Source organism: Haliaeetus albicilla, chromosome W (genome assembly GCF_947461875.1).
Source record: "Haliaeetus albicilla chromosome W, bHalAlb1.1, whole genome shotgun sequence".
NCBI classification, from domain to species: domain Eukaryota; kingdom Metazoa; phylum Chordata; class Aves; order Accipitriformes; family Accipitridae; genus Haliaeetus; species Haliaeetus albicilla.
Genome location: NC_091515.1, coordinates 1,479,550 through 1,505,685, shown reverse-complemented (window position 1 = coordinate 1,505,685; position 26,136 = coordinate 1,479,550). Strand labels below are relative to the sequence as shown.

At 49.1% G+C, this 26,136-nt stretch overlaps 1 protein-coding gene across 26 annotated transcripts in view; it reads right to left on the bottom strand.

Moving 5' to 3' along the window:
- Positions 1-802: 802 nt before the first annotated feature.
- The window catches only part of TCF4 (transcription factor 4), a 246,577-nt gene continuing 221,243 nt past the window's right edge, over positions 803-26,136 (bottom strand). For 17 of the 26 annotated variants that reach the window (XM_069775312.1, XM_069775317.1, XM_069775314.1 and 14 more), the window contains 7 exons: positions 25,966-26,042; positions 23,516-23,719; positions 10,077-10,212; positions 8,692-8,854; positions 6,239-6,468; positions 5,581-5,723; positions 803-5,319 (listed from right to left, as the gene is read on the bottom strand). In XM_069775312.1, coding sequence (XP_069631413.1) covers positions 5,587-5,723; positions 6,239-6,468; positions 8,692-8,854; positions 10,077-10,212; positions 23,516-23,719; positions 25,966-26,042 — 947 coding nt within the window. In that variant the 3' untranslated portion in view covers positions 803-5,319; positions 5,581-5,586. The remainder of the gene's footprint in view (positions 5,320-5,580; positions 5,724-6,238; positions 6,469-8,691; positions 8,855-10,076; positions 10,213-23,515; positions 23,720-25,965; positions 26,043-26,136) is intronic. The other 9 variants (XM_069775304.1, XM_069775311.1, XM_069775327.1 and 6 more) reach the window with 4 other exon arrangements.

Sequence of the window (26,136 nt, the reverse complement as noted above, 5' to 3'; positions counted from 1 at the left end):
CCAGAAGAGAATTATTAAAAAAAAAAAAAAAAAAAAGGTGTAAATACCGTGAAACCATGAGTGAGGTTGGCAGCGCCAACAAGTGTACAGTGTACAGTGATTGCGCATCTTGGGTCTTCGCTCCAGCTCCAACCATGAAATTGTAGCAGAGAAAAACCCGCAGAAGAGCTGACCCACCGACGTGGTGAGCGCCAACTGAGCACGGCAAGCGAGGGCAGAGCGAAACACTTGCATGGTTTACACTTCTGCAGATACGCAGCCTTGGATTTTACAGATTCCGCCTATTTTTCCGAGGTTCGGGGGTTGCCTGCGCTCCAGCACACCCCTGTGCAGCATCCTCTGCTTGCTCTAGAGGGTGCTTTGTGTTCTTGCAGGGGCTCAAGGAGTTTTAGGGTGAAATACAGATGTTTTACTTACAGAGCAGAGTAAAATCTATATGAGAATGAGAATGAAAATGATCTTGCCTTTTTACGGCACCTTCCTCCGAGAGGATCGGAAAGCGCTTTGCCAACGTCCCCGGCCAGCGAAGAAGCGACCGCGGGGGAAAGCCTGAAGCGCCTGGCACGGCCGCCGGCACCGGCTCCTCCAGCACCGAGCCCCGCTGGGGCACGGCACACACACCAGGACACACGGAAACAACAGGTTTTTACCCAAAATGCAGACATGTATTAAAAAAAAAAAGAAAAAAAAAAGCACCCCTTCTCCTAAGAACCACCCCCTAAAACCAGGCTGGGGCACAGCGGCGGCCAGACGGCCCGGCGGCGATGGGCAATGCGGAATGAAATGAAACCCAAGTGTCGGAAACGGTTTATAAAAATGGCACATTTATTGCTACAGAACGGTCATGTACATGACGGCATCGAATAACTACAGATGAGAAACAGGTAATGGCCTACACCAAGCTGTCTTTGTTTGCTTGTCATCTTCTTGAAGGAACTCCAGCACACAACCTGTTTGGACACTTCTACAAATCAGAAATACACCAAAAACATGAAAAAATCGAGGCACTCAGCCACACATTGAAAACAAGGTGTAACTGTTCATCTTTTTTTTTTTTTTTTTTTTATATTTTTCCCTTTTTTTCATTTTTTTCCTGTTTTTTGTTTTTACTGCTGCAGCTATGTGTATAGTCGCAAAAACTTCCCCGTTGCGACCTACAACTAAAAAAAAAAAGCTACCATACAGTTTCATCTCAATAACACATGGTAAAATAACATCTTTTAAATAGTAAAATAAAGTAACAAACTTTTACTCAGAATGATTCCAAAAATCTACAAAGAAGAAATATTCAGAATCTGACAATTTTTTTTTCCGTAATATTCATGGTATAAAAGGATTGCTCCTGTGAAAAATAAGCCAAATATATTTTTTATTTTTAAATTTAGTTTTTTTTTTTCCTACTAGGGTGTACTACAGTCTATTTTATAGCAAAAAGAGCACTAGACAAACGAAGCTTTATAACAAAAAGCCAGGCACTGATACATGGTAAATCTCTGCTTTTTTTTTTTTTTCTTATCTTCACTTAATTGCATCACAAGTAACAAGAATGAAAAAGGCCACAGTTCATATATTTTCACCATTACATAAGTCTATAATACTTGAAATGAGTATGGTCAAACCAGCACTGCACAAATATGAATCAACTTCAAGTCCCATGAGAAAGAACATGTTTTTTAAAAAACAAACAAACAAAACAAAAACAAAACGAAAAGGTAGGGCCCCCCCGGGCCCTGGTGCCCCGCTGTGTTGGAATTCATCGTATTCCACCTCTAGGTTTTTTTTTCCAGTCAACCAGTGGACTAATTTTTTCTTTTTCTTTTTTTTTTCTTTTTTTTTTCTTTTTTTTTAATTTATTTTTTATTTTTTTTATTTGTGCTTGTTTCCGCTGAAATCTCTTCATTCCTGGCAATATTCTGTATTGTTCGCTTTTGGACACGGATCATATTCTGCCTGTTGGATACAAAGGTGAACCCCTCCTCTCCCTGACCACCCGTCTTCGTTGCCTCCCCCCGCCCCGCCCCCTGAAAAAAAAACTAAAAAAAACCCAAAAAACCTCGGAAGACTGAATCAGTACAAGTTGCATCACTGGTAGGACTGACAGTTGTATAAACATTAGTGTTCCTTGCAGCTACACAGAAGACAAATGGTAAAAAAGTTCTAGATGAACAGATTCCCTATTCAGCATATTCATAAATTACTTGAATGTGGAGGTGGATCAGTTCAGAAAAAGCTGCTAATTGAGTATTTTATTTCTTTCTTTGCGAGTTTCTTAGCCCGGTTCTATTACCACAGGGTACGGCTTTCTAAAACCTTCACCGCTTTCACTAAGTATCATCAGCTCAATCCCCTCGGAGAAAGGCAGCTCGAGATGCGCACACCTTACCTGGGCTGGGAAATAACGGAAAAAATGAAGGATTACACACTCGTGGGGCGTTTTTGTTTTGAAATCTTGCCTCGTCCGGAGCGGAAGCCGGCCAGGATCCTCAGTTCTTAAATCCAGGACGGACGAGGGCGCATCCTGCGCGGAGGAGGGACTGCGAGCCCGGGAGCACGTCCCGCGGCACGGCCCCGAGCTGCTCCTCGAGTTCGGCCAGAGCCGAGTGCGAGCGGAACAAGAAAAGCTTTTTCTTTCTCTGTAAGTTCCAGAAACTAAACTCGTCATTTATTTTCTGTCCACAGATTGTTTTAAATAAACATGAAGTTGGTCTTATAATTTTTTTTTTTTTTTTACATCGTTTATCAGAAGCACAGTCCTCAGCATCTCGGTGATGATCGCCTTGCCGGTCCCTACCCCGATCGAGTGGTGCACTCGGACAGACCGAAACCGAGTGTGGTCCACCGGGTCTGAGGTCTCCTGGAAAAAAATATATGGCTTGTTCATCGGCATCGTGCTCTTCACGCCATCCAGAGGGCTGACCCGCGCGGCTGGGAGCAGCAGAGCCCTCCGGCCTGCCGAGGGGACCACTGGCCGTCGTTAGCGCCGGGTGGGCTCAAGCTTTATTAGACCCCCTCTCGGATAAACCAGGCCTGCTCCAAGTCCAGCGTTTCTCCTGCAATAAGCCTCTGTAACTCGGAATTAAGCCTTAGTGTGGTCTCCTCTAGCGTCTGCTCTAGCAGTTGAATCCACCTCCACATTTGAGAAACTTATCGACAAATCAAAACATTGAAAGTTTTATCGCTACTGAACATATTTACAGTTTTCAGCACGCACACAGCTAATCCAAATGGGTATGGGGATGTTGAAGGTGAGCACGTGGTAACTATCATATTTGTTCTTTACGTTTTCAGAAACAAACATAAAATTCAGATTCTTGTATCTCACTATTTCATTTAAATGAGACTTTTTTTCAACCACACAGATTTTTATAAACAAAAAAACTGATACAATGTATTAAAACACATAATAACAAGAGTCTACATGTAAAAATATAACTTTTACATACACAATTTCAAAATAATGATACGTTTGCCATTTGTTGCATAAAATTTACAAATGTATTTTTCATTACTATATAACTGGCAAAACAGGAGAACAGATGGAACATTTAGACCGTTTGATGGATTTATGGCATTTATTCAGTGTTGATAGGTGGAAAATCTACTCGAACAGGGAGATTTTATTTAAAATACATGCCAGGTTGGTGTGGCTGTAAAAATAGAAACTGGAATTAGAGACAAAAGGATGCTGACAAATACTTAACTAGGAGCACTATCTGTTAATCGTACTGTACACCAAAGTCAATCGTTATTAAGATTCACTATGGAAGTTGGTTCAATTGTGCCCAGACTTCAAAGCTAGTTATCTGATGAGCTGCTGTGCCATAGTTTGAGCTATGTTACTATTAAATATGTTAAGTAAAAACTTCATTCGTACTGGCCAGAGAAATACTGTACTACCACCCCTCCTCGAGAAAGTGCAACTTAATGCTTTAGGACTCATAAGGCTTGTTATAATGCTGCATGATGACCGAAATTGGCATTTCACAAAGAAAGGAGGAGGCAGCGAGTGGTCTACACTTAAATAATCCACTTAAAAACGAGAGAAGAACAACAGAAAAAGAAGTCGATCAAATCTGTCACACTACTTGCAATTTTCCCCCGCGATGGTGTGTGTCGTCCCCCCCCCCCAAATCTGACCATGTATTCAGCAACGCCTCACTGCACACTATTTAGGCTACACACATAGGTAACACTTTAATCGGTTCGTTAATCACAGCCACTTTGATTATGTTATGTTTCCGATGATATAAACATTGGAAGGCACAGTGGTAACATTGTAGCATTCTAACCTTGTACCTCTGAAAATCCCAGAAAAGGGTCGAGCGGAGCAGCGGGGCGGCCGGGGCTCGCTCCCGCGCCCGGGGGGCCGGCACACCGCCGGCCCCGAAGTCCTGTCTTCCCCAAAGACTGAAGAAACAACTCTCTACTTTAGTTATGAATGAGAAGCAACGTCAGGGTCAGCGTTTCATCCTGCACTACCCCTCCAGAGACAGAGTTGGCACTACAGGTTACAATAACAAAAACAGGGGAGAGGGACAGAAATAAGACAAAAAAATCCTTATTTACAGTAAAATCTTCTTTTTAAAAAAGTTAATCAGTACTATTTTTTTACAGGAGCAAAAAAGTCTGAAACAAATGAACAAAAGCTTACCATATTCACTAAATTTTTAATATATATTTATATATATATTTATATATATATATTTGTCATAGGTCTATAAGATCCATCTGTTTCTCCTACCCTAAGGAATGGCTAATGTCATCGCTTCAGTTTTCATTAGGACGTTTGCTGGTTTTGTAAATATCTGGGCAGCAAAGCTTCCCTTTTAATATCCAGTAAGTATAAACACTAGCTGTCTAGCACACCAACAAAAACGCTCATTTTTTTTTCTTCAGAAGTACACTTTTTCATTATTGCAAGTTTACAATTTTAAATTAAATATTTTTTTCAGACTTACAAATTAATTATATTTTTTTTTTTTCCAAAAGAAGTTTAGGCACAAATGCATTGTCCCACAGTGTGGAGAAGATTGCCATTCAGTCTCTAGGCTGTGCACTTACAGCTCGTAACATACTGCGTTAGACATTCTGCATGATATGTTAAAGAGAGTCGTCCCTCAAGTTGCACTTTTTGTTTGTTTTTTCTCGGTTTTAATAATCGGGAATGCTGAAATCTCTTGCGTCTGTGATTCTTAACTACTCAGACTTGTCTTATATTACAAAAAAGGGGTTAAGGAGAAGTGTTTATGTGGGTTTAAGATAATACAGCTGTTAAGGAAGTGGTCTCTTGCTTAAATGAAGAAATGTGGCAACTTGGACCTGCGGAAGAAGTAAAAAATCTCATCAGTCGAGGAGAGCCGAGCCTGCGCACGTCCCTACACCCTCCTCCAGCAACCCACCCGAACACTGCCTCGGAAATCAAGCGTGCTCGCAGGGCAACCCGAAAACCAGTTTATAAGGGGTGGGCTGGCACGTCCACCCCTGGGGGATGGTCTGCCCTGGGACGGGGGGCTGGACCAGGGGCAACCCCTCCGGGTGCGGGGCAGGAGGCTCCCGGGGCATGGCTGAAAAGAAACTTGCCTTTTTTTACATCTGTCCCATGTGATTGGAGGCATCTCCCATCCCAGGGTGGGGTCCTGCCAGGGAAAGCGGAGGAGGATCTGAAGATACTTTCTCTTCTTCCCTTCTTTTCAGACACGCTGCTTTAGGATTCAGATTTCTTTCTGTTGAATTGAAGTGAAAGGCGGTTTCAGATACTCACATTCTTATACCAGGTTGGTCTACGGTTCATCGCATGGGCGTTTAGAATAATTCGTTGTCAGTTATTCGTTCCGGTCCTGCGACAGGAATTTAGCGGGCTGAAGCGGAGGACGCAGCTCGGTCAGGTCGAGCGCCAAAATGCAGCACGACTCCGTACACAAGCTCTGCAAATACCTCCGTGTTTGCGCTTTGCTAAGGAGCAGCCAAGCTTAATATTGAATTTGGATCTCGCCGAAGAACGTAAAGCGTGCCGAGGCTGCCGAGGACCTACGCCGGCATCCCCAGTGCCGGAGCCGCAGGGGAACGCAAGCTCCCCGGCTGCTCAGACGTGCCCGGCCGGCTCCGGGTGCCAAGGGTTAGGTCTTGCTGCTCTCCCTGGCACCCGGTGCCCCCGGCCAGGCTTTCCCCAACCCAAAAAGGTGTGTTTGGCACGGCCGAAGCCCGGGAGGGATGTACGGAGACCCGGCGGCACACTGACCTCTGACTTGCTGCTCTAAGCTGAGGATGACAGCCACAGCCTGGTGTAAAATCAGGAGCTTGGTCTGGGGCTTGTCGCTCTTCAGATGGAGCTGCACCATCCGGCCCAACTCCTTGAAAGCCTCGTTGATGTCGCGGACGCGGAGGCGCTCCCGAGCGTTGTTGGCCATTCTCCTTTCCTTTTCCCTCTCGGCCTTCTGCTCCGGTGTCAGGTCTTCGTCATCGTTATTGCTGGGAGACAAAAGGAATACATCATTTTCTAATGATGTGGAAAATAAGGAGCGCCAAGATTTTCAAGAGACTTTGTCCAAAAGCACGGCTACAATTCACGAACAGGCACCTTCTGAACCATTCTTATTTACTGTTTCCCTTTCACCAAACCTGTGCAAAAGTCAGTCCCCTTGAATTTTACTTTGAGTAAAGCCTTGGTTTGTAACGAGGCTTTACAATCTGCGAGGCAGGACTTCTGATATTTTAAAGAAGCAAAAACACAGCTTTTTTTTCCAATAACGTATTTTATCACAGCCAGTACTGCAACATTTTAAATTGTGGCAAATCTCCGCTCAGAGTCACCCTTTAACCCCAAAGGACGCTGGTGGCTCCCTGCACTGCTCCCACTTTCCATCTTTGCTGCCTGTGGGTTCGCCCCAGGAGCGAGGAGCTCGTCCCCGACCGGCGAGGGGACCTGCCCCCGCTCCCACCAGTGCCAGCACCCAACGCCCACGGGCTCCGGCCCTTCAGCAGTGCCTTCCGAGCCAGAAGGACAGCCGTGCATTTACACGTTTCCCTTTCAGCAGACTGTCATTTGGGGTTTGGAAGAAACTTTCTCTACTCCCCAAGGGGAGGATCAGCCGTCCTCCCTAGCGGTGGCAGTGGGGAGCCACGGGCAGCCGGCGTGGGCAGCACCCCAGTCCCGGCACGGAGCTCAGGGCACCGAAACGCCCGTGGGCAGAGAGCCACAGAAGTCATTTCTGGCTGTGAAGAGCCCTAGGGTGAACTTCTGCATCCTTTCCGCAACAAACCTGCTTTCTGTCCAGATAAAATGATGATTTGAAATTGAAAACATCCACTGGTGAATCACTGGCACTATATAATTTGAATTGGTTATGCAAATGGAGTAATAATTTTCAGCAGCCCTAACGACATGGATTTAGGCATATAACTAAATATCTAAATTTTCAGCAGCCCTAACAACATGGATTTAGACATATAACTAAGTATCAGGAGTAACCGTTTAAAGCTGCAAGCGTGTTAAAGGCAAAAATGTTAGCCTACAAAAGCTTCAAAGCACATATAAATATGCATAAGCGACAGAGTATTTGTTGGATTAACAAGAACCACGATCACCTCGCATCAGCATAAAGGTGCCTTCTTCTTACCATATCGTAAACGCACATGAAAGCCTCACTTCTACATATGGTTACTTCAACACATTTATCCAGAGAAAATCTCAAGTGCCATCTATTTTCTCCAGTCATAAGAGACGTGAATGTAATTAATGTTTTAAACACCGGCGGGCGCCGGCCTGAGAGGTCTGAGTCTCGGCGCTCTCTCGGGGGCAGCCCGTCTGCTCAGACGCTTCTTACCTCGGCTCGGTTTTTATACAGAGAACCAGGCGTGGAAGGAGAAAAGGCAGAAGGACACTGCCATTCCAGCTTTAAAAAAAGATCCCCTGAACAAAGCAGGGTTGTGCCTGGATTTCAGCTTTACTGGGCTTTTTGCTGCATAGCTCGGGACTCGACTGATGCCGAGGAGGACCTGCAGTCCTGAGCTGTACCTCGGGCCCTGGGGTGACGTGCAGGCGAGGCAGGTGAAATCCAAGGGACAGAAGTAAAGCCTGTCCCTTGCTCAGGTTCACGTTTGCAGCACCCATAGACATTGTTCACGTTCACCATGGGCGTGAGCTCCCAGATGATAAAATCCAGCTACGACTTCACTAATACGTTCCCAAAATTTATAAGGAATATGCCGAACAAGTAAAGTAAAGACCTCTAAACCCTCCATTTAAACCTAGAGATTTACCGAAATTGAGGACTGGGAATGACAATTTTATTTCAGAGGTAAAAGAAAAGCATATGGTTTGTTAGTTCAGGTGCAGGTGTGATCAGCTATTAGGCACATTTTTAAAGAGATGAAAATCCATACTGTATTCCAATTTGCAAGCATAGGCAGAGAGGAATAACAGCCTAGTTCATACATTTTAGTGTAAAGCAATTTCTTTACAGGTTGTGGAGAACTTGCTCAGTGTCCAAATTTGTGAATTGTTCCAATTTGAGGATGTCCTGGAGTAGAGGTACCAGAAAGGTACTCGGTACTGCCAGAACAGCCATGCCATTCCACTTAGGCTGTGGTTTTACCTGCCAGGAAAAAACCTCATAGTTTCCTCCTGTTCTGTTCACTTCATCGAAATCCAGTAAAGGAATTAAATGAAGCGACACTATTATATACTGTTACCTAGATCTTGACCTAGTAATTGATTTGATATCCTTCTTGTCATCCTCTAGTTTCTTGTCCTCAGAAGACTTTGTGTCTTGGAGGTTTTCATCTCCCTCGTCGTCAGATTTGATTTCGGAGCTACCCGAAGAGACGCTCTGCCCTTGCAGTCCAGTTGGCATGCCTGCAAGAAAACACACGGACGAGCTGTCAAGCAGTGCTTAAGCCAACGCCTGAACGGTATGGGTCTGCGTCCTCCGTCCCCAGCGGAGGGTGACCCGCGGGCGCAGCCCCAGCAGAGCCAGGCGTGGGGGTGGCAGCTCCTGAAAATGGGGTTCGGCCAGGGCTTTGAGGTCTAGCTCTGCTGCTCCGCCTTTAGGAACAGAGGAGGACTCGCTGTCTACGAAACATCAGCTGAACGGCACCGGGGACCGTGATGACAGGACCCGCGCATCTTGCTCGGAGCGGGGAGCTGGCACTTGCACCAGCCCTCACCCTGAGCTGCTTCTGCAAGCAAGGATTTAGGAAGAAAGTAAGACTTTGAACTCCTAGAGCAAAGTTGATTCCTGCATCTGAGGGAGTTCTGCGCACCCGCTACCTGTTAGCAGACGACATTATCTGCATTTTACAAACGGACAGAGAGCTTGTGATCTTGGCCAGACCCGCATTTCCAGCTCTTAGGTAGGCGTGGAAGGGGACACAGGATGCCTAGCTGCTACTCTTGTTCTTCAATCACTACATAACTTTTCCTTCACCTTAAAAAAAAAATCTTTAATATGCCATTCTCAAAATAATCAAAATACCTCAGCTGCAATGAATGGACAAGACCTCATAATAGTTTGGGCTCTTTCTTTCTCACTTTAACGGGAAGATCAGCTGCCTCTAGGAGTAACGACAGACCGCTGATGTCCTCGGGGTTCGGTTAGCTCCAGGCCTGCTTCCAATAACCCTGCAGAGGAGTCTGCCAGGCTTAGGACAGTGCAACACATCTTGTGAGCCAAGGAGAGGCACGCCGGCGCCATCCTTCCCACAGGCAAAACCGTAAAGGTGGTGGAAAATCTGTGGGTCTGAGTCTCACCTTACACTCACGGCTTTTTGAAGTGCGTCCTGCAGTGTTTTCTACACTCTTAACTTTGCTGCTTAAAGCAGTCCTGGTATCAAAGCTCACTGTCCAGAGGCAAGCTGCCTGCACACTTCTAGCGGTAGCAATTCAGAGAGCAGAGCTGAATTAGCAAAGAGGCTCTGCCCTGCTGTCCCCGCCATGCCCCACGCTGCGTTACGGTCCCCGACATCCCCGCGACCAGGAGCTCGGACGCCTCGTCCCTCCAGCCCGGTCACCGCCGTCCCGGCCGCGTGTTTGGGGACGCTGCGTGCCGGGACGGGCCAGCCGGGCAGGCGGTACTCACCCCTGTACGGGTCCTGGGGCGGGTTCAGGTCCGGGGACGTGGCGGACTGGACGGGCAGCTGGGGGACGGGGACCTGGTTTGGCACGAGCGAGTGGCTCCCGCGGAGGCTGACCCCGTCCTCGCGGTGCGCTCCGACCTGCCGGCGAGGAGAGAGGCAGCGGTGAGGCCGGCCGGCCGGCAGAACCCCAAATCCTGGGGACCCCAGGAGAGGGTCGGGGACGGTGAGGCACGGCGCCGGGCTGCGTTTCACTAGAGGGCGCAGACGGCCCGTACAGCCGCGCGCACCGCGCGCGCACACCGCGCTCGCACCGCGCGGGCCGCCCGGGAGGATGCTGCGCCGCACGCCTCGTGACAACCGCGGCGGAGCGGCTCAGGCAGGTAGAATGTCAAATTGTCTCCCAGGGTGCCGCAGCCGAGCGCGCCGATTCCTACCCATCTGTCTTCTATCATGTCCGCCAACAGATCTGACAATTATCTTAATGCCCATATGCTTAATTGTGGGCTTCTCAATTCCCCCATTGCTATCGGAAATCCTGCAGGAATTTCAATTTGGCATTCGGCTTTCATTTTGGGGGATCAGATTCGCAGGCCTGCCATTTTTTTTCCCCGTAATGCCGGCTAAGCCTCTGACAGCGGGAGCTGCGGCAGCGAGCGGCGCGGCCCCCGCTCCCCCCAAACATAATAACGTGTCACCTGCCTTTCCAAAATGAGAAGCCCCGTCCAAATTAGCGCTCGCTGGATTTCATCAACCACCGAGTCCTAAACCCAAAGGGGCGCCGTCCCTGCCAACGCCGTGACTCCGGGTAATATACCAATAAAGGTTTTATTAAACACTCCAGTAATGCCATCATCGGAGCTGACAGCACGGGCGCGATGGAAACGCATCCGTTCCTCTCCTCTACGCGGCTCACAGACACACTCTGCGGAGCAGGGCTGCTCCTTCATTAAATAAAGGAGACCGACGAGAAGAGTTACGCGTCTGAAGAGCAAAACTGTCAGAAGTTGCTTTTGATATCAAAGCACCCGGAGTGGCAACGCTGGCGCTGCCTCCCCGGTCCTGCACGGCAGCTCCGGCTGGCTGCGCTCCGAGCCAGAGAGGTACCGACAGATGTCTGCAAGGACAGACGGACAGCGCGTCCGCACGGAAAACTCCGCGCTCCACCTCCTCAGGTGCGTACGTCCCCTAACGCTCGAGCCAAAAGGGCGATAAACCCCGCAGAGAACTGTAAATCGCTCTTTACACTCAAAAAGTAAGTTCTCGGGCAGATAAAAAGATGGAGGGATGTTTCTGATCAGACTTACAAGATAATATAGGATAATTGTTAACAGCAAGTCGAGACCGCAGTAAGAAAGATAAAAGGGAATCCTGCCAAGGGGAACTTGAGAAAATCTTTTACTACTAGATGAAATGCAAATAACCAAAAGCAAGTGTAAAATAGCAGAGACAAAAACTCTCTCTTTGTTGAGACGTTACAATTTTTAAAACATGAGATACTAAGACTGGAACCAGCATTATTCAGTTTTAAGAGAGAATCAGTTGTTACGGGGCGCTGAGAGCTCGGCAGTTCCACTTCCTGAAATCCCAATGCAGGAAACACAATGAAGTCCTGCTGACATCGTTCTGAGGAGAAAAAGTATTTTCTCCCCACACCTATGAAAGAAAACACCTGGTGAAACAGGCTGTCCTGCTCCATCCCCAGCGATACCCAGCTCCGACCCTGGGCAACCGACCTCGCTTGGGAGCTGGACCCGACTCCCAGTCCGGCCCCACCGTGAGCAGGGGGTTCACCCCGGCCACCTGCACGAGTCCCCTCTGATCTACATTTTTCTGTGATTCTACAAAAGACAAAAACCATTAAACCATTTCGTTTTGAGGTCTACGAAGACAAAAGAAACATATGATACCACTTCTGGTTGGCAACCAACCACCACCCTTCGAGCAGAGCTCCCGAGAGCGGCTGGATGCTGTAAATGCGCGGTGACAGACACCACGTCTCGCTCCCTTTTCCTGCCAGCCTCCGTCCATGACCTGTGCTGGCGGACAGACAGACAGACAGACTGACTGACCCAGAGATGGCAAGCATCCCGTCCTGCTCCTGCCCCGGAGCAGCCCACCTCCTTCCCTGGACCACCTCCGTTACGGAGCTACGCGAGATGCCTCCAGTTGGGTGGTCCAGCTTGAAGAGGGACAACCTGGCTACCTCGATTATTTGGCCTGACTTCTTGAAGACTACGCCTTGTTTTACCATGTCAAGAAGCAGACAAGGTAATAATCAAAAGTTAATGATTTGGAGGATTTCTAAACTGAAGTGTTGAATTCAGATGCAAAAAACCCGATGTCATAAAGTCACCACCACTTTACCGCTGACATACTGATATATAGTTCTATTTATATTTTTAAAATTCGTTCCAATAAAAAAAGATTTCCTCACATTTCTTCTCCTTTAGGTTCTCAAGAGATCTGGAAGGTAACCACCTATGGCTCACAACTGAATGATAAAAACTATCAATTCTTTTATTCTTTTTTACAACCCACTATGGGATCAATCTTGCTTGTTGAGATTTGCAGCTTTTTTCCCTGCCAACTAGCAAATTCCAGGCATGCTTAGCGAGCCTGCCCAACCTACGGCCATCCCTGCATGAAAGAAAGACCACTTCTTATCCACTGTGACTGACTTCAAGCCCGTTTTCCCCTCTCCCTGCATGGGAGGCAGGCACCCCGAGACGGGATGGAGCTCCGGCTGCAGCAGCCCTCCCATCCACGATCCTCCCCGTGCCACAGCGAGGGGGCTGCTCCGATACACCGGCGCTTTCTAACTCCACGGTTACACAAACCACCACCTTGCAACGGCCTTTCCACAGCGTGTTTTCCTGGATAGTTTATTTCTCCAGTTTCAATCACTTGCAAGAATATTCAGGCAGCCCCATTGCTTCGTTACCCCCACAGAGTGTATTTTATGAGACACAGAAGACTTCAACTCCAACTCTACCAGGCTACAAACACCTCTGCGTCTGTGCATACGTGCACACACAGGTATCTATAGTAAAAGCCCCAAACTAACCCACACCGAGTACTTCCACAAGCAGAGGACTACGAGGGCCGGTTCCCGGCAGTGCTGTGGTTTTCACCACGCCACCTCATCTCCCCTGCCCACGGGATGCTCTGGCCTGCACGGGTACCCAAACGACTGCTTTTACAGCAAACTTCAGGCCTCAGATGTCCCCTAAAATGGGCTGGCCACTTACTTCTCTCTTTAAACATCATTTCCTTTTCTCCTTAAATAACATTTCCTTCTTTCCTTTAAATGTCATCAGGGGTTTCCACCCAACCACCAAGAGCTCAGGACCTTCAAGAGCACCGCCACGCTGCCGAACGCGGCCGAAACCCACCATCTGCCAGGGGATGCAGGGATGCGACTTACTGAAATAAAGCCTGTCCTACAGAAAGCGTTAGCGACTGAAAGCAGCAACGCCTGCGAGCCTGGGGTGTGGGCAGCTCCCGGCACCCCCAGGGACGCAGAAGATGCTGCATTTTCTGCTTCCCCCTCCCTCCGCAGCCAGCAGTGCCGCCGGTTTGTCTGTTATACAAACAACAGCTCTACCCTGAGGTGGAGTGAAGATATGAATCATTCCCCCCAGCCCGGGAGTGTAGATTATAAATAATACTTATCTTTAGAGAATCAAACTCACTTTGAAGTTCTATTAATATTTTATTTATTTCCATCTCTTTAAACAGCCCCCTACTGCAGCACTCAGCAGACTGGAGCAGAAAAAAAACCCCAACAAAGAACAAATCCTAAAATGTGCACGGGAGGTATAAGCGGGCTCTGCTGTTGATGTGCAAATGTCTGCCTTAACCTCCCCTTCGCAGTCACCAGCTCAGGCACCCAGAGGTACCCAAGCACACGTGTGCGTACTCGGGTGTGAGGTACAGTCCGCTTGCGATAATTCCACCAAAGGGAAAAAACGTGAGAAGCCCCAGTCCTGTGGGGTTTTGGCTATTAAGGTTAAAAAGGCTTCTGGAAGATAAATAAATACTGGTACAGAGAAGGCTGATCCCAGAGTAAGGATCAAAAGCGTTCTGCGGACCTTCCAGCGCAGGGCTCTTTGGAGGCACCTGCGCAGGCACTAGGCTGATGGACACAGCACGAAGACCTGGACAGACGATGCCTGAATTCACACTTGCATTATTAGTCTTTTATGGCATTTTAAAAACTTCAATAGCTGGAAGAAGGCTAGACCTTGTCTTCTCTTACCTTTGCATTTTCATTTTTATATAGGGTAACAGGTCCTCAGTACAAACATCAGGTTTTTCTGGTTATGCTAGCCTGTACGTACTCCAGATTACCTGCACTATCTATGCATTCATCGTGAATGGGAAGCTGTTTTAAAAAAATATGTGGAAATTAATTCTTGAATACTCAGCATTTCTTGATGGAGATGTATATGCGTAGTTAACCCAGATAAAGAATGTGACGCTCGGATGCCGGGAAGGAATTCACAGTTTCGCCTTTGTTCCACAAAGTGCGTTTTTCCTTCTTTTTTAAAAAGTAACTATTCTGCTGCCTGAGATGCTCGTTTCGTCAACGTCAAGACGTACGGCATTGAATTTGGCCGTTCCGCAATGCCCGTTAACATCACCCCCGCAGAGAAGTGCCCCCAGAGCAGGCTGTTGGCCAAAGCCACCCCTCCACTGCTCCAGACGCGGATGCCCCCCCAAAAAGTGAAACCCCGCTCTCCAAACGTGCCTTCCCAGCCGCTGCCTCGGGGACCAGGAGGAACAGGGGCCGGGGCACCAGTTGCCCCCCACCCCGGCATCACCCCTCGCCGTGTGCCACGGCACACCGGGGGTCACCCGTCCCTGCGGAGGGACCAGGGAAGACACTCGGTTTTCGGTCAACGTGAAAGAGAAAACGTGTCCGCGTGGCGATCAGACCCCACTGACACAGAGAGCTGCTCTGGTGCCTCTGAAGTCTCCCCACCCCGAAATCCCAGCTGCACCTGACAGCCCCGAAGCGCTGCATTTTGTTTCGAAATGAGCCGGATTCTCTCCCTCTCCGCCTGTCATGTAGATGGCGATGGAGACTTTGTCCTCCAGGGCGAGGAAAGCCCCGTCCTGACCCAGAAGTGAATCCTGAGCAGTGGTAAGAAATGGTCGTACAAATGTTTCTTTTATTGCTCACAGATGGGCATTTGAAGTTCGGGCATGGTAAGGAGCAGACATAAACTGTAAAGAATGGGGAAAGGTTTCCTATGAAGTTATGAGCGTTGCACCCCTTTCCTTACAGTTAACCCCTCTCACGCTGAGAGCTGGCCTTCACACGCACCGTTAACGTTCTAAATACAAAGGAAAAACTATTACCTATAGCCTGGACCACAGCTTCGGGCTACGGTTAGGGAGAGATTATTCCTAACTTTCCCGTATCGTGAACAAATGCAACAAGCAACAAGCTTTGTCCTTTTAAAAATGATGACCTTGTGTTATCCAATTAGATAAATAAAAACACGCGGCAAGAAAGTTGTAAGGTGATGCATGTTAACACGTGTTCAATATTGTCAAAATTTATAAGTCTGACAGAAAGCAGATTTGTGCAAAGCCCTTATAAACCTCTAACGCTATATTAAAAAGGGAACAGCACAGGGCACTCTGACACAAATGGTCTCTCACTGTATGTGTGTATTATTGGTCCAAATTATTCACTCTTATTTAACTGCACTGAAGTCTTTCATCTCCATGCTATACAATAATAGTTTCCATATGACCGGTGGCTCAGCTATAAATAAGATCAAAAGCGAAAGAAAGGATTTAATAAAAAAAAAAAAAAAAAAAAAAAGACATTAAGAGTGGCATTAAATCAGGAAAAAAGCAAAGTCCACGTTTTTTTCTACAGAAAAAAAGTAGCGCCGAGTACTAAGTGGCTCGCCAAATATCTTATGAAAGGGCCGTTTGCGAGCCAGTTGTGTGCAAAAGCCATTTAAACGGAGCTGAAAGTGGCAAAGCCGGACTTTGCCGTTGAAAGGAAGGGGAAGAAGAAGGGGAAAAAAAAAAAAGCGCAAGTGCCACGTCTCCACGCGAGGCCGGCGTACCGGCTCGGCGTTGACGTGCGTGCCTCGAGGTCGCGGGAGCGCGCGGCGTCACCCGCCCGCGTCCCCGTGGGGTCCCCGGGGAGCCCACCTCCCCCCCGCCCCGGCGCGGCAGGAGGGGGTTCGGTTTGGCACCACGCGCCCGCCGGGTGGGAAGAGCCGACTTCCAGCCGATTTTCCCCCCAGCGCCGCGGAGGCCGCCGGCCCCCTCCCGCGGCGTTCTGCCCTTCGTGGTCCCGGGGGGAGCGGCCCACCACCGCGTCCTCCCCCCCCTCCGAAAGCCCTAACGCGGCGCGAGGTCTCCCGCGCTTCGCCGGCTTCGCTTTCCCACCGTGGGGGGATAATGGGAGTATTTTAAGGGAATAAGCGGCCGGTTGCGACCCGTTAGGGAGAGAAGCGGGTCGCCGCGGCCGTCGGAGGGAAGTTGCGGAAATAATCCCCACGATTTCTTTCCAGCAGAGATGATTATTCATTTAAGCGTTGGCTAAATCCGGAGATATAAAGGGTCCTAAAGTACCGGATTAAGAACATTAACTCTTCTTCGCCGAACGCCCGGGGAGGGAGGGGAGGAAACGACGCCGCGAGCAAGTCGGCGCACCTGGACGCCGTATTTCGGTGCCCGGTTCCAGATGATGGGGGTCCCGTCTGGAGCATCAGGTGGGCGACCCACCCGCGCCGCCGCCTTCCTCCCCGGCACCTGCCTCGGCTCCGGTCCGGCCGTCGCACCCGGCAGCAATTTCAATTAAGGCGAGCCAGCTGCTCGCCGTCGCCGCTCGGGAGCGCGCGCGCACGCCGGGCCGGCCACGTGGAGCTCGCGGGAGTCCCGGGAAACCAAATACGACAAGGGGGGGGTTGGTTTTTAAACCGTGTGGCTAATTAGCTGCTTCAAAATGAATGGAGCCATTGTGCGAGGACAACGCTTTCCTGAAAAGGTGTCGTTTAAATATCGGTCGGTGGTTTCTCTCCTGGTCGAAATGAAGTTTATAGCTCCAAAATAATTTAAAAATATGATAAAGGCTGTAATTGCGTGGCATTAGGAATGTCAACCAATTAGGCAGAAAATGGTGCTATACAAAAACCCGACACCGGTGCCTGTTGTGTCAGACTTCATTCCAGCAAGGTCATTCTGTCCGTTTTTTTTTAATTTATATTATACCTGCTAACTGAAGAACACAGTCAAGCAAAACAAACCACAGATGCAGCAGCTACAACCATGCTAAAAATTAAGAAGAGATAGTAAGACAAAACAGCAAAAGCCAAATTTTGTCTTTTAAATATTGCCAAGTTGCTTGACTCTTTTTGTTTATGTACGAATGACATAACTGAATTACTTCATGAGCTGCTACTCTAATTCCTAGGGGTGGAAAATTCCATAAGTTAATTTAATGTGGATGTAAAAAAAAATACACACGAACACGCTCTCTTCCTGTGGGCCCTCACGTGAAGCATGCAGGCTGGCTGACGGGCTTCTAAGCGCTATCTTAAAAATAATGTATACCAGTTTCTGGCTTGTAATGATTTTAATCAATACCTTCATGCACCGCTACAAGAGAAACACGTGTCTTCTCAGATTCCTCTGCAAAAGTTAGCGTTTTGCTGTTTTCTACAATTCAATTCGAAATGTTACGATAAAATCCCTGCAATCCGCGTAACCTCTGGAATAACAGGAACTGCGGAAAGCCAGGAAATTCACAGCTAAAGCTGAAAATATATACTTAGCTCATGCCCTTGAGAGATGGAGATGGGCAGATTAAATCGGCCAAAACTCCCAAGTTTTTGTCTTGACGTGCGAATTCTACAACTTTGGCCTTGAAGACCCTCGCGGAGACAGAAACGTTACGAGCGCCCCGACGACAAACCCCGCATCATCCCCATTTCTAAGCCACTTCTGCCTCTTCCCAGAGGCGCCTTTGCGGGCACCCCGGGCGGTTCCGTACCGGCTTTACGAGCCCGGCGAAGGGAGGCTACCTCCGTTTTAATTACGATGGTTTCGATCCCGCAAATGCTCGTGCACGCGCTGAACCTCAACGTCACAGATCGTCCCAACGGGACCGACGCATGGCAATGAAGTCGAGCGCACGTGTGTTTGCAGAACCTGGCTCTCGATGGGATGGGAAACCCGAACGTCCGCCTCCCCTGCTCGACGAGCGGGTCTCACCCCCCTTCCCCGCCGCGCTCCCCCTCCGGCCCCACCACCCCCAAATACACCCCGCAAAGGGACCAGCTTTGGGCCAGCAGCTGCTGCACCCCAGCTTTGCGGCTGGGGCGCAAGCCGGGGGGTGCTCCGCGTTCAAATCCCTGCCCTCCGCCCTGCGAGCTCTGGCACCCGAGGGCTGCGATTTAAGAAATCTCCCGATTTTGCGACTTTCCTGCTGCCCTCCTCCTGGCTGCACGTGCTGCTGCTGCAACGCAGCGGGCGCAGAGGAGTGGGCAGCTCCTCCGGGCTTTCACCGCTAAACCAGTTTGCTGCTAAACTGGTATCAAATACATTGGATTTGTAAACGGCGTGAATTAACGTGCGCCGGTTTGCTCGTGGCACAGGGGAAATTAGAAACAGGGACATCGGCAAATTCCAGGGGCCTGCTAAAAATTAGTAAATGCTTAAACGCTCTCCTTACTGGGCCACTAATAAAGAAAGTGAGGGAATGTAAAAGAAGAAATCCCTTTTAAGACAGCCTGCTATAGCAAACCGTTCGCACAGGGAGCAGAACTCCGCTCCCAGCCACACAGCTGTAAACCTGGCCTCATTCCATTAAAACCGGAGCACTTGATTCCCGTTTCCAGCAGCATCTGACCGATCTCTGCCTTATTTTTGTCTGGGGAGAAAAGTCGCACATCTGCTGTGCGAGGGAGAGCGCGGGCAGGGAGAGCAGGCAGGGAGAGAGGGCAGGGAGCGCGGGCAGGGAATGCGGGCAGGGAATGCGAGCAGGGAGCGCGGGCTCTGCACCGCTCCGGGGTCGCTCCGGCACGCTCGGGCAGCGCGCGGAGGTGCGCGGTGGGCACAGCCGCTTCCACCAGCGCGCTTGACAAGTTTCCGGTCCATACCTCCCACTGCTACTTTATTTACTGCAGCTGGCCAGCCTTTTATAGCCTGTTTCATGTATTAAAATTCAAATGTGGAAAACATTACCAGTATCCTCCTTGATTTTTTTTTTTTTTTTTTAAATTTTTTCCCCCTTCAACTTCCTTTTCAGCGTGGAATGTATCAAATGGTCAAAGGCTAACTTCAGACTGACTCTACTCAAAAACTATTTCCTTTGTTCTTATGTTTTTACTTCAAAATTCATACCAGTTTTCCAAAAGAAATTATCGGGCCCGACTCTTTCACCCAAGTTACGGTTTCAGACAGTGAGTAATGCTGCTTGGGAACGCGGCAGACTCCGGGTTTTCAGAGAAATGTCCCCGTCTCATTTGCAGCAGCAGCACTGCTCTCAAAGCAGCCGAATTCTCCTGCTCCGTCACCCTGCTCTGACCATATTCTTATTTAGCGAAGTCCAAACAAAACCGGTCGGACCCCATCACTCGGCGTTTCTCCTGAAAAAGCAAGTGCCTACATATTCCTAAAAATATGAAGACATTTTTCAGATGCACGATACCAGCACTTCGATTTCTCATTGTTGCTGCTTTTTTTTGTTTCAGTCTAACTTCACCTACATCTGGTATTTAAGCGAGGAGCACATATTTATGGAACAAACTGTCTCTGAAGTGATGCCCTGGGTGCATGTTGCATCAGTTTAACATATGCAAAGCGAACAAAGCTACAAAAATTAAACTCTTTTCTCTTGATTGAGAGCAGATATGCAGAAACAGTTGTAAGTCACAGATCTGGCTTTTAATAAAGCCAGATTTCTTCATTAAAAGCAGTATTGTTTAAACACTGGAGGAAAAAATAGCTTTGTACAAACTAAAATCTTAGATTATATGTATCCCAAGTGTATTTAACATATTACCTGAGGCCAAGCTAAATTACAATCTAGAATTTCCTTTTGTGAATTCTCAGCAACTGCCACAGAGAGCAAAACAATGTCTGGTTCATGCTAATTTTATTGGGGAAGGGGAGAGGAGATGGATTTAACTGAGCTGCTGAAAAAGCATCTTTTTACCTCCTCTCAGAGCCTTTCACCAGACCATTTTCAGTTAACACTTCACATTTTTTTGAATCTGCAAATGGCGCAGGCTCAGTTGTGGCTTTTAATGATATTTTACCCATGACAGAGTCACTTTTAGTAACGTTTAATTTAACGAGGAGCAGAGCCTGTCACAAAGCTGCCCCAATAAAAAAGCAAACAACACCCCCCTTATTTTCCTTTCTCAGGTGCTTAATTTCAACAACTGATTTTAATAACCTGAAGCAACAGAAACTATGGGCAAATATTCAGTCCAGGGCATTGTATGTGGACAAGTTTGAAGAGGAGAACTGTTTGGTCAAGGACAGCTGGCTAAGGATACCTGAAAAGCCAACTTCTTCTTGCAGGGGGGAAGCAGGAGACAGCTGGGATATTTTCATTTCCCTACGAGATGGCAGACCTCAGTCGTGAAGGCTCTGGATGGCGATTAGCACCCAAGCTTAGCCGTAAAACCTTGCCCTCGGCCAGAGACGGAGCGTGCCGAGGGCTGCGGAGCCGTCCTCGCCGCGGGATGGAGAGCGGCCGAAAGCCCCCCGCTCCGCTCCGCTGGCAGGAGCATCGCCAGCCAGGCTGGACGAGCCGCCTGAGAACTTCCCCCTGCATCGCACGAGGCTCAGGAACGGCCCTGCTGAATAAAGCCGTGCTCTCAATACCGCTGCAAGCTCATTATTTTATAATCACCTCACCGACTATCACGACAGCGCCTAGCGCGGGGGCATCCCCAGTGTGCAGCAGACCGGCGAATGCGGTAATTATCAAATAATTGGCCACCAGAAGAAGCTCCTGCCTTCCCCTAGCAGTTGCCTCACACCCTGGCATCAAAGTTTTTCTTTCTTTCTTTCTTTTTTTTCAATTCCCTTGCGAAAAAAAAGGAGGAATCCTGTCTGAATCCTGTCAAATAAAACTCTAAATGTTTGCATTTTCCATATGATGTCTAATCCTATTTGGAATGCTTCTGAACATTTGGCCTTGATTACATCTTGGAGCAATGAATTTCACAGGTCATTGTGTGTTGAATAAAAAGTATTTCTTTTTGTCAGGTTCACTGAATGTCCCCTTGTTCTTTAATTATAAGGCAAGATGAATAGGAGAGCTAGATTTACCTTCTCTATGCTGTCCATTATTCCATGTACCTCTATTATGTCTCCTCTCATTCATCTCCTTTCTGCACAAAATCGCCACAATCTGTTCAACCTCCCTTCACATGAAAATCCTTCCATGCTTGCAATCATTCCTGCTGTTTGTCCCTGAACTCCTCCTAATTCCACTACACTTTTTTGAGATAGGAAAACCAAAACAGAAGGCAGCTCCAGGGAAGGTATACACACATGTATGTATGTGTAAATATATACCTGAGGCATACACTGCCACTCCATCAGTTCTGGTGTCCTTTCTCGCGTGCCTTTTCAATTCAATGGGGTTTTGGTCTTGTTTTTAGGGCTTCTTGCACACCGAGGAGAAACTTCCATGCGACTCTAGCAGAGGCACACGGTCTCCTCCCTATATGTATATGGTTAATTGAAATTCTTTCTTCTAATCTGCCCTGCCTTGCCCTTAGCATGTGGGATGAGCAGGGGATCAAGCCTAGTCCCCTACAGCGCCGCACAGCAGCAAACTGGCCATGGATCTGTCAGGTCCCTTTCTCTTTCCACATATTTTCCCCTAGTCTTAATTAACCTAAAGAGCTTGAACCATCTGAAAATACTGCCAGATAACTCCTTGTTCCCTTCCTCCATTCCACGTGTGAGTAAGCAACTCTATTTCTGGAATGAAATTTGGAAGTATAAAACCGAATGCCTTTTAATCCTGTTGAAGATTGCACTGATCTAGCTGAGCTCTGCACGTGCACAACCTCACCGCTTCCTAATCGAGAATTGCTGCTTCTCAGCTCCTACAGGACAGTTATTTTTGCATTAACTTCTGCTGAGGGATTTTAAGATTTCTGTAGACTTACATGCATTGTGTTAGATGGTCTTCCTTATTATTTTTCTGATACATTAAAAAAGAAAAAGATTGAAGAGACATGCTTTTTCTCTGCAAGAGACAAAGCAACAGCAAAGTATTTCCTTTGCAGAGTGCAAGACATCTGTCCTGGAGACCCAAGTGGTGCACGTAACGCAAGCTGCGGACCTGATCCCACAGGCTTTTGTGACACACCACTTACCCAGGCAGCGGCGACAGACCAGGGGCTCAATAACGCAAGCATGAGCTTGCGAGCCCGAGGAGGGTCTGCAAAGCCAGGCTTCTGTGCACCGGCTATTTCACGTTGGAGAAAGGTCACGTAATCCAGAGTGGAACACACGGCACAGTGAGCGTACACAGCTCTAACTCTGAACTACCTTCTCCCCCAAAATTTAAGCACGTGTTTAAGACAAGGACAGGCTTACCTCCCATTCCTTAAACCTTCTTCACCCCTGCGTGCCAAAACCGTGCCTTATGCTAAAACCTGCACCCAGCTTCCCAAGCAAGTGGCGGGTCCCGAGTGAAATGCAACACTACCACAAACTTTTTGAAAGCAAAAAAGGAAAAGCATTTCAGGACCTGGGTAGGGGCAGTGACTTTATGTTCACCTGGCCTGGAAGTCAAAGCATAAGCGAACCCCCGACGATTTCACACCCCCTCGTGCCCTCTGCCCTGCACGCACGCACACACACGCACGATCTGCACCTCTGCGCACGCGGCTGCGAGAAGAAGGGTAAACGAGGGCTGCGCCCCGACGTGAACTGCAGATGGAAAGGCACGGGAGAGCCCGACCTCGCTGCCGCTCTCGCCGGCGCGCTCCTGCCTGCTGCCGCGGGGCTGCCGTTCCCCGTACACCCGCCGCGGTGCCTGCCGGCGACTTCTCGGTGCGCCCGTGCCCTCAGCCGACCCGAGCTGCGTCGGCGAGGATGGTTAACGAGGCCGGGCGCGGAGCGGAGCGGCTCGGTACCAGTGGCAAGAGTCGTGCCGAGCTGGGCTGAGGGCGCGGGCAGGGACAAACAGAAACGGGCGCACTGGCTGCCACCGGAGCGAAACGGTTTGGAGCTGTGAAATAGGTCCCCTACGCACCGCGGGAAGGTAAGGCGGCATCGCTCCCCCCGTGAACGTGCACGCAGGCGTCAGCGCATACCGTCTCCGAGAAGCCGCGAAGCCTCGCGGACCCGTACGCCCGCCCGTCCCTTCCCTCCCCGAGCCCCGGCGATCAGTTAGTTTTCCACCCCAGCGCCGCCGGCGAGCCCCGCGGCTTACCATGAGCGAGTGCCGGTTGGCGGAGAGCAGGCCGGTGCCGTAGCCGGAGCCCAGACCGGCCATGGCTCCGTTGTGCGACGGCCCTATCAAGCCGTGCATGTCGGCGTGGCCCCCCGGCATGGCGGTGGCGGGCCCCACCGCGTGGTTGCGCAGGACGTGGATGGCATCGTCCAGTCTCTCCAGGCGGTCCTCGATCCGGCTTTGCTGTTGGTGTGCGAGAAACAAAGCGGGAAGAGCGTCAGCAGGCGCGCAGGGATGCCCAGCGCCGGGCACGAGGCGCTGCCGCCGGTGTGCGTGGGGCGCGCGGGGGCACGGTCACTGACAGCCAGTCCTTCCTTCTCAACCCCTTGGTGTTTTTTTTTTTGTTGGTTTTGGCTTTTTTTTTTTTTTTTTTTTTTTTTTGGAGAGGAGTGGTTTTGTTTCCCTAGGGCAATGTTTAGAGTAGCGTTTCGGGGAAGGAGAGAGCATGGTTAACACGAGTACAGCTTTGATTTTCATGGGCAAAACAGGTTCAATGATTCCTCATGAACATAATCATTACAGTACATATGTTGCCCTCTATGTCTTTGAAAAGTTTTAGTGATACTTAAAAAAAAAATAAATAAAAAAAAATAAAAAAGAAGTAGAAGTAAAGAAACAAATATACCTCTAATTGTAATCAATCTCTGACTGGGATTTTCCTCCCCCCATCTAATCCCACGATCACACACAAAGAGAGAAAGAGAAACTACCAGGTCCTACAGTCCCTTGCTGCTAGTCGGATTTTTTCCCTGCAGGTATGCATCCTGAAATCACTTTTTATCACTGGTAAAAGCAGCAATAAAACCTCTTCCCTAACTGAGCAGCTTACAGCCAGTGAGCGATGTGGTTAACAACTAGCAGCCGGGGCGGTCCTGGGGGCGAGGGGTACAGGGCTGCTCCCAACACCCCCCCCCGGCTACAATGCCACTGGGGTCCCTACAACCCCGCGCCCGGGAAGGAGGGGCCCTCGCCTCCCACTTCTCCGACCATCCTAAAAATTCTGGGCCCTGGGGAGGGCCTCCGAGATCCCGGACCGCCGCTTCACCACGTTACTGCCTCCCAACACCGTGCTCCCGCTAAGCCAAAAACCAGCCCCCGAGGCGTGCTGCCGGCGGGGCGAGGACGAGGAGAAGCAACGGGCTGCAGGGAATAACGACCTCGAGGCTTCAGCCTGCCCGTCGCAGGGGCTGCTCCCCAAAGGGAGGGACGCGCGTGTGCGTGGGATGCTCTGGGAACAACCCGCTGCCCACAGAGACCCCCCTGCACCCCCTGCTCTGCTGCCCCCAAGCCCCACCGCTGTCCTCAGCCATCCCCAGCGCAAGCCACGTGCGGACCCAGGCACCTGAAGTCTTTGCTCTTTAATAAAATAGGAAAAGGGGAAGCTCGACAGGACAGTCCCCAAGCACTGGGGAACCTGAGCTGCAAAAATAATCAGACATAGCTTAAGGGTCTCTTCAGCAAATCTCTTAACCAATCCATTGCTCTCTAAAAACCAAAATGACTAAAAAATCTCCAGAAGACAGCAAGCCTAGAAAATACCGCGGTCAATCGCGAGAAGGATTTCTGTATCAGGACAGTAAAAATAGTCCGTACCAATTCCTGACTCTGGCAAACTTCTAACGAAGCCAACAGGACTGCTGCATCGCCCCGTACTAGGGGGTCAGACACTGTGCTCTTGGGAACTACCCAATTGCTTTTTTTTAAAGGAAACTTTTAAGCTCTAGCGCTATTTATTTCACACCCAACAACATGTCAGGCATTTCACACGGGTCAGCGAAACCCCCTAGACTTCCAGCCGAGACCAACAACCGACCGAGAAGAGTGAGACAGAGGACGTGGGGCTCTCTACAGTTCTGCTCTGTCCTACCGTGCTTCTGGCCAGCTCCAACTCTTACTTCATCTTTCCATTAGGAAAGGTAACAAATCTTACTGACACCCCTTTAACCCTCTCTGCCACACGAGCGTTTAGGACCAGCTCGGCCTGGCAAACTCAGCCTGCCGGCTTTTCCCAGGGAGAGGACTCCTGACCATCACTGCCGCGCCAGCCGCGCTCCCTCCCTCGCTCCGTGGGACTGACGGACGCTCCGTCCTGTCTGACAGCCACCACGGTTTTCTACTCCCGTTTTCTCTTCCATCTATTCCATCTGCCTGCTCATCCTCCCCTCTTTTTGTGGTCCTCGTTCCCCTTTTCAGTAGATTCCAGCACCGCATCCCCTGTCAGACAGGAGACGCTGGCCAGCAGCATCTGAAACCGCACCACGTATCTAGAGCACGGGGCACCCATGATACGAATTTAGAGGTGGTAAAATCAAGTCCGAGGGCATAGTGGTCACTAACAAAATGAAAACCTGTGTGAGAAGAATGGATGAGAAATGGAAAGAACAGCAAGTAAAATACTGAGGCAGAGGAGGTCACTAATCAAAACATACCAAAGAGTGTAAGGGACCTTCATAATTGGGAGATGATGACGCTTGACCTCCATTTCTAGACCAAACAGCTGTGCCTGCTAATAGTAAAATTGGAATTACCATTAGAACTATGCAAACAAAAATGTCTTTCAAACTTTTTGGACAGTTTTGTAGACATGTAAATGCCGTATT